The sequence below is a fragment of the Panicum virgatum genome, chromosome 3N (assembly GCF_016808335.1).
Source record: "Panicum virgatum strain AP13 chromosome 3N, P.virgatum_v5, whole genome shotgun sequence".
Classification (NCBI taxonomy): domain Eukaryota; kingdom Viridiplantae; phylum Streptophyta; class Magnoliopsida; order Poales; family Poaceae; genus Panicum; species Panicum virgatum.
In genome coordinates, this window is record NC_053147.1 from 32,562,607 (window position 1) to 32,575,974 (window position 13,368).

At 44.1% G+C, this 13,368-nt stretch overlaps 2 protein-coding genes across 2 annotated transcripts; one reads left to right on the forward strand and one right to left on the reverse strand.

Annotated features, from left to right (window-relative positions):
• Positions 1-4,983: 4,983 nt before the first annotated feature.
• LOC120665734 lies at positions 4,984-8,780 on the forward strand. Its single transcript, XM_039945395.1, has 3 exons — positions 4,984-6,244; positions 7,398-7,488; positions 8,313-8,780. Exons 1-2 carry the CDS (start codon positions 5,083-5,085, stop codon positions 7,448-7,450), a joined length of 1,215 nt encoding a protein of 404 aa, XP_039801329.1. The 5' UTR covers positions 4,984-5,082; the 3' UTR covers positions 7,451-7,488; positions 8,313-8,780.
• Positions 8,705-13,095, reverse strand: LOC120665735 (caffeoylshikimate esterase-like). Its single transcript, XM_039945396.1, has 8 exons — positions 12,792-13,095; positions 12,603-12,696; positions 12,438-12,470; positions 10,285-10,431; positions 9,948-10,078; positions 9,723-9,860; positions 9,407-9,505; positions 8,705-9,291 (listed from the first exon to the last, which is right to left on the reverse strand). The coding sequence occupies exons 1-8, from the start codon at positions 12,810-12,812 to the stop codon at positions 8,899-8,901; spliced, it is 1,056 nt and encodes a 351-aa protein (XP_039801330.1). The 5' UTR covers positions 12,813-13,095; the 3' UTR covers positions 8,705-8,898.
• Positions 13,096-13,368: the final 273 nt, after the last annotated feature.

A 13,368-nucleotide genomic window follows, 5' to 3' on the forward strand; every position in this document is an offset into this window, starting at 1 on the left:
AAATACTTTTTTGACGACGTACTTGACTAATGTAATAAATAAGTATAATCATGTTGGGCAGTAGCAGGAGAGGGCCATCCTCCAATGAAATCAACCGCCGCGCCCTTGGCAAAAGGAAAAAAAATCATCTAAAAAAGGGGAAAAACTCACATGAAGGATCACTCGAGCCTGCTCGCAGATGATCATCCATGCATCCCTCCATGACTCCATGTCGACGAGCAAAGCCGCAGGGCGACGGTTTTTGCGCCTGCGCCCGCACTGCGGATAGCAGCGACGACGTACGCTCCCGCTTCTCGATGCTGTGCGGGCCATGCGCTGATGCGCGTGGTGACGAGCGAGGGCGACCAGAGGAAGAAGACGATCCATCTCGACTTTGTAGTCTGTGAATTGCGCGTGCTAAGTCTACCGCCGCGGGCGCACCACTAGTATAAAGGGTCCATCTCCCCTTTTAAATCTCACAAGTTCGCAGATTCTGGCGACTTTGTTACTCGGACACATAGGAACGACGAGTGACCGTGAACTCGTGCGGATAAAACAACATTTATAGAGATGGTACGGTATCCGTTCCTACTCCTCACAACTAAAATATTGTTTTTAGGGGCGGACGATAGAATAACCCGTTCTTACAAATCGATTAAAAAATAAAAAAACCTGCCACCACGCTGGCAGCGCTCCCACGCCGGTAGCATGTGCACGGAGGAGGGTGGCCGCCGAACCACCCCGACCATCGGATCTGCGCACGGGCGTGGCTGGCGGCGGCGCAACTCGTGGTAATTGGCGCGGTACCTGCTCCTCCTCTGAAGGTTGCTGGAAGAAGTAGATTCGCCGCCGCAGGTACTCATGCTGCCGCACGACTTGAGGCGCCCCCTCCGTGTGATGCGCCGCCAAATGTACATGTAGCCCCGCGCCTCGTCCCACCGCTCGCCGCACCCCCCCGAGTCTGCGCCCCACACCGCATCCTCGAAGAAAGAGCGAAGGGGAGAGAGAGGAAAAGGTGTCGACCGGGGAGAGACGAGGAAGGATAAGTGAGAGAGATAGAGGAGAGAGATGGGGATAAGGAGGAAGAGGTGTCAGCCGAGACAAATAGAAGAAGATAAGGTGCCCATGCCGTCGCAGCCACATGAATTTGTTTAAACCCCACTCGTTGAGTTCAAATTTTATATGAGCAGGTGATAGGATGACCCATCCCTAGAAATGGCCTCTAAAAATAACGTCTATTTATTTGTAGGGCGTCACCTACCCTTAAAATATATTAGGGCGGTTCAACTGCTACAGTACTGCGGTCCTTTTGTAGGAGAGGTTTATATTTTGATCCGCTTCTAAAAAATTAGAGCGTTGCTACAAATTATTTTTATAGTAGTGTCACGAGCCCAACTCTCATAAAGACTTTGCTTCTTTTTCGCTCTCTCCAAAAATGAAATAAACCTATTCATAAGGCGCACCTAAATGTGCTCCTATCGAGCTGTAGCTTGGGGTGGTTAATGGTTATGTATTTATATATTCCATGCCAACTAGGAAGACAATATATGCTATGGAAACCAGCATACTGTGAAAACTCGTGCAAACTATGGCAAAAAATTCGTCTAAATTCACTAAAAAAATCACACTTGCAGATGATATGATGATATACAACTTTGTAAAATATCTTGTCCAAACTCTTCTTTGTTTGTAAAATATAAATATAACAAATTTCAAGCCAGAAAATTGTCAGATGATTTGTTAGAAATTTGTTATTTTTATATCTCATAAACGAAGTCGAGTTTGGACAAGATATTTTATAAGATTGTGTATCATTGTATCATCTGCATGTGTGATTTTTTTGGTTAATTTAGACGACTTTTTTATCATAGTTTGTACGGGTTTTCACAGCAGACTAGTTTCCATAGCATACGTTGCCAACCAGGAATCAAATCTCAATTTAACGTCCAATATTTCTTAAGGTACTGTTTGGATTTAAGTGGCTCATGGATGAAAGTGCTAAGGTTTAGCATTACTGTATCAAACAGAAGTGCTGATAGGGTGGATTAAAGTTTAGTCAAAATACAAAAACTTTAGCAAAGATATGGATGCTAATATATAATAAAGATTGCCACTCAACTTTAACCCTCCAAACTGGCTTTAATTTTCCATTCAGTGCTTATGCTTATGTATGGAATATCCATAGTCTATGGTAACTTTGTATGTGTATTTATAGAGTGGATGTACATGCGTTTGTGTAAGCATTTGAGTCATACTTAACCAGGAGAAAGATAAAAAGAAAAGTGAGAACTTACGCTTGGCGCCGATAAAAAGAAATCGAAAGAAAAAACTCATGCACTCCTCACCTTGCGAACGTGGTTAAATAAAGCTGCACAGCTCTCTTATTGGGCCCTTTTAGGCCTGGATTGAAACCTACGGCAAAAGCAGCTCGTTGAGGCCCAAACCAGCCAGATCGACTGACACTCATGCTCTGACATGTAGGCCCCTAAATGAGGAAAACTGCTACCCCATCTTTTTTTTCCCCACGCACTGCGCCGCACTCAGCGAGCACGCTGACCAAACTCAATACCGACGAAGCTGCTCGAGCAGTTTTTTTATTTGAACGAACGGCGACAAGATTGTGTGCCATTTCTATTAGTAAAGGAGTTCACAAGAAAACACTCTCAGCGAAGCGAATACAGGTCAAGAAAAATAAGTATACTATACAGAAAAACAACAAACGCTCTCAAGCACCACTTAGGAGCGAAGCAAGGCGCTTTGCTCCCGCCAATCCCCAAGCTCAGGCTTCCTCCTTGATTTTGAGCAGCAAGGTCGTGGCCGACTGCTCCTTTCGGTGGAACGTTCGCGCATTACGTTCCTTCCAAATCTCCCAGACAACTAAAAGGATAAGAGAGCGTAATCCACTTCGCGGGAACCCGTTCTTGTTTCCAGCATCAGCCACCATTGAGGCACACTATCACTTAGCTCCCAATGGGTCGGTCTAAGCTGCGGGTAGTGTGTCCAATCAACGATCATCATCCAGATACGTCTCGTGTAGCGACAATCGGCGAGCAAGAGATGGGCTGTTTCTTGGCTTTGTCGGCAAAGTGGGTAGCAATCATTCCTCGGCCATCGCCTAGTCGCAAGATGGTCCAAAGTCCAAACTCGGTTTCGCATCACAAGCCATGCGAAGAATTTGCATTTTGGTGGTGCCCACAGCTTCCAAATTAGTGGGCATGGGTTTCGCCCTGTGTGTCCGAAGAACTGCGCACGGTAGACCGATGACACATTGTACATACCAGATTGGGTCAGCTTTCAAGTAATGTTGTCGTCAGTGTCCGGCGTGACTGGTATGGTGGCTACCTAGTTCCATAAGATGATGAACTGTTGAATATGTGAGACTGAGAGCTGCGCTCCCAGGTTGATGTCCATAATGTTGCTCGAGCAGTTTTGGAATGCACCCATAATGAAGCACTCATATCACACGTACATACACATGGATACATCTATCCACACGCGCACCTTCATTCGATTGGAAATCACGTGTCGAGTAGAGCTTGAACACGCGATCGGCGGTCTCCGCACCTTGAGCACTCACCAACCGCCCTTCTCGTGAAGCCGGATTCGGTCAACGGTTGAAACCACCATGGAACTTACCTCTTAGGCCATCTCCAACGGTTGTCTTTTTGCCATCTATTTAATAGTTAATTAGCAAAAATCCTCTTAGTTGGGCAAGCCGAGGGCACCTTCGTCTCCGCGGAACTCGACGACATCCTCTCGCTCTCCAAGAATCAGCAGACGGTAGCCCGCGCGTTGGAGCTCCAGTCCCAAGTCATCGTCGACTGAGATGGATCTGTTGCTCCCGCTCGATTTTTGGCGCGCCTTTGCTAGGGAGTCGACTCCCGTGCGCGCCACTCCGGGAATCAGACCAAGATAAATTTGTCCCCCGCCTTCGCCTTCGACGCAGGTAGCAGCAGCAGGCCGCCATGTCGCGGAAAGAGGAAGCGGCGCGCAAGGCACGGAAGATGCTGGATGCAGCGGCGGCGCGGGAGCGGAAGGCAGGTACAGCGGCGCTGGGTCGCAGAGGCACATCGCCGGCGGATTCCATCCCCAGCTAACACCAGTGGCCAGTTCGCCGCTGCCCCACGGTCCACCGGGGGCTTGTTCCCCGCCGCCCCAGCCAGCACCGGTGGTCGTTTCGCCGCCGCCCCAGCGAGCACCGGTGGCCGGTTTGCCGCCGGCCCACGGTCTACTGGTGGCTTCTTCTCCGCCGCCCCGACCTCCACCGGTGGCCCATTCCACGCCGGCCACCATCATGGTTCGCCGCCGTCAAGCTTCGCCGCCGCCTTATCAACTGAACATCAATGGATGCACTCGGATGCATCGAATTGGTAACCAAGATGTCTCTGAAAATCAATTTGTAGTGTGCATTATCTGGAAATCAATTGATACTTTGTAGTGTTCATTCTGTGGAAATCGATTCATACTTGAATTGTTCATTCACTGTAAATTAAAGTCAGAGATAACGATACTTGGCCAAGCTGCTGAAGAATGTAATAACTGATCTCTGCTTGGTCAGTTTAATTGTTCATTATGTGGAAATCGATTGATAATTGTTGATACTTATAAAATATGAGAATGATAGCATCTGTTCATTTGGAAAACTCTGAGAATGATAGCATCTGCAATTACAATAAAACCGATCCCTGCCCTCGATTGATAGCATCTGTTCATTTGAAAATATTTACCTCTGTTCATTTGCAAATGTACTATCGGCTAGTATATTTGGAAGTGTGCATTGTTTATTTAGCCAATAATTACAATTCAATAGCTCTACGTAAATATATATAAAAAATCAGTCGTTGTCCTTTGGCTTTTTCTTAACTAATCTTTTGTTTAGTTCCCTTCAAAATTTCAAAATTTAACGAAAATGCTACAGTATTTTACCCCAAAATTTTACACATCTAGAGAGAGAAAATCAGTCTGATCGGGAAAGGAAAATCTCATACTCTGTGCCGCCCAACCCAACCCAGCGACTCCATTCCTTGCCAGTCAGCCCCATCCCCATTCCTTGTCAGTCAGCCAGTCGCCGCCGCTGCTCGACGCCGCCGCGCCGGCCAACTCATGAGCAGTGAACCCCACAGAGAAGGCACAGTCCACATGAGCGAGGATGCCACCTCGCCGGCGCTGGAGCCGGGGCCACCGCCTCTGCCGGACAACGACGACCTCCACCGGGAGATCTTCCTCCGCCTCCCGCCGCTCCCCTCCTCCCTCCCCCGCGCCTCCCTCGTCTGCAAGCGCTGGCGCCGCATCCTCTCCGACCCGGCCTTCCTCCGCCGCTTTCGCGCCCACCACCGGACGCCTCCCCTCCTCGGCTTCTTCGCCGACGAGGACGGCGACATCGAGTTCATCCCCACGCTGCGCCGGCCCGACCGCATCCCGCGCGAGCGCTTCTCCCTGCCGCGGCGCGACGCCGGCGACTACCTGAGCTTCCTCGGATGCCGCCACGGCCTCGCCCTCCTCATCGACCGCGCGCGCCTCGAGGCCGTCGTGTGGAACCCCGTCACCGGCAGCCAGCTCCGCGTACCTTTCCCGCCGGGGTTCGGCCAAGGACACAACGTCTACAGAGGCGCCGTCCTGAGCTCCTCCGGCGACGGCCACGTGCACGGTGATTGCCGCCTGATCCCCTTCAAATTGGTACTGGTGCATCATGCTGATCTCAGTGTCGCGATTGTGTCCGCCTGCCTATATGAATCGAAGTCTGGTAAATGGGGCAATGCCAGCTCAATGGCTATTCCACATTTCTCTAGTTTGCATCAGCCCGGTGTCCTTGTTGGGAATCAAGTTTACTGGATGCTATTGGGGACTAGCGACATCCTTGAGTTTGATTTGAATGGCCATAGCTTAGCTGTAATTAAGAAGCCAGAGGACGCCCATGTTAAAAGCAATTCAGGCCTTCAGGCCTTGCGGACAGAAGATAACAAGCTTGGCCTTGCAACTATTTCAGAACTGGGCATCCAATTGTGGGGGAGGGAGACCAATTCATACGGTGTTGGCAGATGGGCGCCATTGAAAACTGTTGAACCAGACAAGCTCCGTTCAATAAGTCCATCAATGAGGATACGGCCAGCAACGATTTTGGGGTTTGACGAGGATAACAATGCCTTTTGTATTTGCACGAATATTGGCCTCTACATGATCCAGCTTGGGTCATTGCAGTTCACAAGACTTTTTGACGGCGATATGTTTACTGCCTACTATCCCTACACAAGTTTCTACACTGCAGGTAATAGCTTGTCTTTAAATTGCGAGCAGCGATGCAAGTCATGACACCAAAAGGTTGTAGTGGGTTTACTAGCTAGTTCATTTTATCCCACTTTCATTGCTTTTAAAACAGATTGTAGTTCATTTAAATGAGCTTTGGATCGATGTATGAACCCAAAGAAAACCAAACTTGCATCCCTACTTGCAAAAGTTATGAAATCCAACTATTTTTGCTATATGGTAATTGAATTACTGTTCATATGCTTAAGAGTTGACTAGTAGTTTAAATATATGCATTGTAGTTTTATTATCTGTTTCTCAATTTGGCAAACTCATGAGAAAGTAATTTTCTCATATGATTACTACTCTAGAACTACATGAACCTAGTAAACAAATTCATATTATTGCCGGACTATTGAGTATGCAAAAGATATTCGTTGGTGCTTCTTGAACTCCTGCTTTCAACATCAGCTTCCAAAAACTTTAAGGAATTTGCAATACTTTGACTTTAGTAAAGTTAAACCATCCAGATACTAAATAAGTAGCACAATTGACATACTTGGAAGCTTAAAGCTTGATTTCTACTTTCATTCATTATATTTTCTGCAAGATAATGTTTATACCTATTGGATATTGATCTTGTTATCAAATAAAAGTCTGAGCGAATGACATCATTGTTAGCTTGTGGACTAATACTTCTGCAGGTGATGTGTTCATTTCTTCTCGGTTAGAACAAAATAATTTTTTGATCTACAGGGCCAAATTTTTACTTGAAGTAGAAGTAACAAGTTACATCTAAATGAATGTGTTCATTTTTTTACTGAAGTTTCTCATTTTTAACTTATTTTGTAAGGTTCATTTGGGGTATCTAGAACAAAGTTCACTGTGGATAGATTACTTTTTCTCTGATTGCCTAAGGAATTTAAACATATCACTCATTACTAGGCAGCTGAGTATTGCTGCTCAGAATTATTTCCTGTGTACATGGCATTAGGTTTGCTCTTTTTCTTGCTCATTTATGACCTTATAATAAAAGCTAAGATTTTTCTCAGTTTACATGATTAATTACTGTAAGGTTGACCTGAATCTTATTATCACACATTTTGTTTATTTATCAATCAGGCATTCAGGATTTATTTATTTTTATTGGTTTATTGGAATTGTTTTGCTCATAGGCTTGGGCATTGGCGGTGGAGATGATAGAGCTGAAATCCTGAACAATGCATGAGACAGTTATCCAATATATTTGAGGTGTTTGATGAACAGGTGATGCAAATTTATCTTCTGCTATGTGTATGTTGTTTTCTTATCAGCATATTGGTTGAATATATGCTCAAAAGTTTTAGGATGTCATCACCTATTTTGTTATTTAGATCAATGTCTTTCAGTTGTAAACAGGCAGTAATTTGATGTGTTTAGTAGTCAAATAATTTTTGGTCATTGCTTGGCCATCAATGTATGGAAATATTATGTGGTGCTTTCTTTTACTGTTGTTCAAGCGTGAGCATCCTAATAGGAAATAAGTAGCTCAATTGGCATTGCAACTTGCTGTTTTGTTTTGTTCATTGATTATTATCTTCTGCAGGATAATATGATCTCTATTGCTTTTACTACTAAATCATAAATCTGTGATGGCAGTTTGCATATTATTGTATGGGATAATAGTAACATCATTAAAACTTTTGTGGAAGACTCACGCTGAAAATGATGTTTGCACTTTTACTGGATTAGAGCTAACTGGTGCTTGTTATATTTCACAAGGCCACTATTTATTTCTATGCAGTCATGCAAATGATTTTTTACTCTCTTTTTGAGATTATTAGAATTGATTTCATTGGGAACAGGTGAAACAAACTTATCTAGAGTACTTGTAGATAACTTTATTTTGTGTGATGGCTTATTAGTTCAAACATGTCCTTAATTGATAGGTTAGTAGTTATATGACCATTTCTGTTCTGCATAATTTTCTCGTTACTGCCAATAGTTTTTATTTTCTTTGCCTGTTTCTAATCTTTTGGTAAAAGTTAGCAATTTTCTGAATTTGCAAGAATATGACAGTAGGTTGACCTGAATATATCTTATGGTTGCAGATTTCCTTGGTGTTCATCGGTTTGTTGGACTTGTTTTTCTCCTAATTTGGAATTGGTGGTGGAAATGATAGAGCTAAAATGTCAATCAATACATCAGATGATCGCCCCATTTTGAAGTGTCGTGCTAGTTGAACAATGGATGCGAATTTATCTTCTACTACATGTATGTCTGTATGATCTGCCCACTGCCTTCCCCGGTGGTTCCGTTAACAGTCGCATCCCTGTGTCATGGTGGCGTCTCCGTGCTGCGTCTCCGGCGGGGGATAAGTGGGAGGGTCACGAGGGCAAACAGTCTATTCGGAACCGACCAAAGACTGGAAAATAATGACGACTACCTGAATTTTCTGTCCCAATTCCTGTATCAACTGTAAAAGACCAAAATGTAAAGGGACTAAAGAAAGTTTTAGTCGTTACCAAATCCCACCACACACTCTTGGACCAAGAATATCTCTGGGACTTAACTTTCAATGTTCCTTTTTACTAATGCATGTTAATCATGATCGTAAAGTCATTAGTCCTCTTAACAAAATTAGGGATCTATATATACTTGCAAGCTGCAGAATCATGAACGTATTGTTCTGGATATCTACATCTTACAATGCTGCTGGTTTGGTTGACCACCGAGCCCGCAGAGGAAGCTGCAGCCATGCTGAGGCGGATGACCGTGTGCCGAATCTGGCACCAAACTCTCCGCGCCATTGCTGTTGGTGACATGGGCGCTTTTCTCAGGCTCTGGTGGAGTTCTGATCCGTTCTTCAAGTTCCCAATGGCAACTGCGCTGGTCGAGCCACGCAAGAATGTCAGACAACACCAGCTCCACATTCTCATCAGGCTCGCCAGCGGTGAGACCATGCCACATCCCCGGGTAGAGCTTGAAGGTCTTGTCGGTGCTAGCTGAGCGCTCGTAGAGGGCGCGGCTGACCTCCGGGTCGGTCACTGTGTCTGCCTTGCTGTGCAGAACAAAGAATGGCATCCTCACCTGGAGGAAACATATCCCTTATTGATTAAAAATCTAGTGCATCTCTGGATTGAGAAAGCTAATCACAAATTATGGATAAACAAATCTTGCTAGCAGCTTGAGGTTATTAGAGTACCTCTGATAAATTGCCTTCTACATCCTTGCTGGTTCTGAGTAGCTCCAATGCAGTCTTCAGCCGGGGCTTGTCCTGGTAGATGAGCTTGTTCTTCCTGATCTACTCAAGGTTGCAGAAGAACATAATTCATGTTCTTGAAGAAAAAAGAACTTAATTCAATGATAATGTCTGGATTTTCTATATGTTTTGAACGAGTATAATTTTCAACAACTGTAGGTGAGAGAAATTAATGTTTTCTTCAAATGACTAAAGATCATGTGAACACCATCAACATGCATACTGCATATACCATAGAAGGACCCAAGAGTTTAGTGACCTTTTCGCGCTTGACAGGGTCCTTGAATGTGGAGTCAATGATTTCTTTGGTCGGGACGATCTTCCATTTGGGGATGATGTCCTCCACCTTGGTCAGGAGGGTGACCACAACAGGGTGTGGTTTCACCTTCTCTGATATCTGCAATCACGCAAACAATCCACACTTCAGCAACCAAGCAGCAAGTTCAGATACCATGGGGATTGAGCCTAGTGCTCTAACGCAGACCTTGCACATTGGCGCCACAAGGACTGCTCCATCCCAGAATGCTGGATCCTTCCTATGCAGGAGCAGAGTGAGGGGTCCACCCATGGACTCGCCGTACAGGAACCGGCTTTTGTTTCTGTAATCCTCCATGTCTGATTAAGGATTTAGTAAATTCCATGATCATATGAATGTGGTCACCCGCAAAAGAATACTTTGATGTCCTTAAGAGTTTGAGGACACATCAAAATGTGAGATACCAAACTAAGTTGCTAATCTGCGTCAAGCAGAAATGTAGCGATCATATGTGGCATAATAAGGTATTTGCAGCGATTGAAGTAAAATGTTAAAGTTGTTTTACTGCAGATGGATTTGAAGAACTGTTCGCAGTCAGCGACAAGGTTGTCGAACTTCTGGATGTAGCACCTGGTACCCATGGACTTGCCGTGGCCCTCATAATCGATCCCGAACACACCATACCCTGCTGCGGCCATCTTGATCCCACATTCTGCCAGGCAACAATGTTCCCCACCATTAGACAGAAAGTATCATGGCAGCAGACAATTTTCAAGAAACCAGACAGCCACGTTCATGAACATTGATGCTCAATAGTCAATACATCAGTTCAGAAATGAACTTTTGAGAATAGTCAGAACACATGTTCAAGTGATCTTATTCTGATATGATCAACAGTACATGCAATTGCAAGTTGCAACTAGCAGCATGGAAAATGACAGGTTCCTGCAACACGAGGATTTGAGCGCCTGATACTCTTATGTATGTAATAAAAAAAAAAGAAATTAAGCCTTGTGTGTGGTCAAGGCTAGATTTTTCTTTAGCTCTGAAGAAAAGTCTCAAAGACCGTAGAAAATCACATAGCCTTATCTTTCTTTTGAGCATGAAACTGACTTGCATTGAAAACTAAGGCATATGATATATAGGTCCCAAATCAAAATTATGAAGCGCAAACCTAATCTAACCCAGTTCCAGGATGGATCGCCCTAACACCCATACTGTAAACTACATATCTGCCAATATGAAACCTTACTGCTAGCTTTTGATTTGCATGTAATAGGAACAAAACACCTGAAAGCCAAATTAGGACCAAAGTTTCTGAACATATGGGGATTGTGGCAAACAATAGCAACTCGTCCAGATCAAGAACAACTGGAGCATCTTTCAGTTCCTCCTTATGGAATCTCTGAGCCAAATGAAACCAAGAACGATGAAACCTATTTAAGTCAAGCAACAGTACCATCTCTCATCATTAACCACCAAATACTAGCCCAAGCAACGGTTAATAGTTTCTACAGCCTTACATTAATATCTCATTATCAGTTTTTTAGATAATGGATGATATCTCTCATTATCAGGTAACTGTCAACTTCGCTGTTGCGTAGCTTTGAGATCTTTGACTACTGGGAAAAAATATTAGAGGTAAACACCTAAAGGGTATAGCATTGCCATCATCAGGTTTCACTCTCAAAACTCAAAAGTATCTTCCAATTGTGGCTCATTTTTAATTATCTTTGCCAGAGAGTTTGTCTAAACTTTAGATAGAAGGTTTGAATCTTGAACAGGTGATGTGACATTATGAAATCGTATCTACGAAAGAGCAAATATGAGGACCATGAAATTAAAATTCCTTACTACATTTCGGGTAAACTGCTCTAAATTAGAACATACAAAGCAAGGTATTAAGGTCAATTTTAGGGCAATATTAGTAAACTAAGTAACCTTACCAGCTCTTCTCAACCAGGTATTACCTTCTCAAGGTATATCTAGACATATGGGTGATGGGTGCAGAACTGCAGATGCATCCAGAAATATGTATGAGTATATATATTCAATTCAATTAACCAGGGAACAGCTGCTTTAATAGATGTAGATCCGCAGCAGCTATTATCAAAATACACTGAATAGTAATTCATCAGAGCATGCATCTATTCATCTATCATTCATAGTTTCATACTCCAAAAGACAACCTCTTCTACTCTGAGAATTCACCTAAGGGCACAAAGATGGTTTTCTTCTTTTTGTGCTAATTAACAATTCGTTCTTTTTTTGTGCTAGTTAACAGGTCCTCACGCCTCATTCTCTTTTATGCTAACCACTGCCTCATTATCTTTCATGCTAACCACTCCTCCCTTGTTCTCGATTTCTTGTGATGTTCTGTATTTTACTATCGTTGACGCTGTGTCATCGAGAATGTTTCGTAACTTGTAAGGCCCTGGGCAATAATTCGACTCGGCTCACTTCTGCACCATAGCATCCAGGCATCCACGAATAGTGGTGATCGGATAGTATTTGTCAAAAATGAAAATGGAACTACTGCGCGAAGCCTAAATTAAATTTTCGATAGATATGCACGAATGTGAAGTCTTGGTTGATGTAAGATAGGAATACAAGTTAGTGAACTGAAACTGAAATTTACATGTTTTCAAATAATTTCCAGGCCGAAAGTTAAAGAAAAGAACAGAGACTGATAGTGCGAACATGAAAGCCAGGGAGTACCTCTCATGAACTCGCTGCAATCCGCGCCGTAACCTGAAGTTAATCAACGCATACAAGATCGAAGAAGAAAGGGTCAATATCTTGAAATGAAAAAAAAATTCAAAGCTTAGAAGTTAGAACCGCGTTGAGTTTGTGCCGGTGGCTACAGATTAAGTGCTCCTATACCATGGCAGAGGAAGACGAGCGCCTTGGGTGGGGATGATGCCGGCAGCCACCGGCAGGTGAAGAGCTGCACGCCCCTCGGGTTCCTCACGTGCTCCTGCATCGACCGCCATACCGGTTGCAAAGATCGTCCAAATAAACTGAACCAAGCAGAAAAATGCAAACATTTCTCTTGGAGCTCAAACTGCTCACCTCATGGTACTCTATGTCCATCTTCTTTCTAGACACTGCTCTACTATCCAGGCACGACGAAGGGTCAAGCGGTTTCTCGAATCAGGAGGAGGAGGAGAAATCGGTAGAGGGATCGGAGCAACGTTACGGAGAACACATGAATGAATGCGCAGCTACAAGCAGCCGGATGGATGGGAGGAGGAAGACGGGAGGCGTGTGGGAGGTCAGGAGGCGCAGCACGTCTGTGCAGTTTTTGCCGATCTGGTACGGTGTATCTTTTTCAATTCCACCTCGGGCTCGGGGTGCTGGACGCCTGAACAGCAGTGTAGTTTATGGTTTGATCCAGATCAGATCAAGAGTATCTCCGCTTATTCTGGTACCAGCAGCTACATCCGATTCACAACAATACTTGTTGTGAAATGCTCCTTCGGAATTAACTCAATTGGCAACTTCATAATGATGTCATTAATCTCATCAAATATTAATTACAAAAATAGATTACTAATTTATTTCTTCATAACAACAACAATACTTGTTTTTTTCGCGACCGTGCCTGAGCACGTATTTCATTAAGAAGAAAGCAGTTTACAGACAATTT

Bases quoted from the DNA above. Each gene is read 5' to 3' on its own strand.
- LOC120665734 (XM_039945395.1), top strand. From the start codon at position 5,083: ATGAGCAGTGAACCCCACAGAGAAGGCACAGTCCACATGAGCGAGGAT. The intron at 6,245-7,397 runs GTAATAGCTTGT...TTTTGCTCATAG, and splicing joins CACAAGTTTCTACACTGCAG to GCTTGGGCATTGGCGGTGGA.
- LOC120665735 (XM_039945396.1), bottom strand. From the start codon at position 12,812: ATGGACATAGAGTACCATGAG. The intron at 12,471-12,602 runs GTATAGGAGCAC...GATTAACTTCAG, and splicing joins GCTCGTCTTCCTCTGCCATG to GTTACGGCGCGGATTGCAGC. The intron at 9,506-9,722 runs GTCACTAAACTC...AACCTTGAGTAG, and splicing joins ACCCTGTCAAGCGCGAAAAG to ATCAGGAAGAACAAGCTCAT.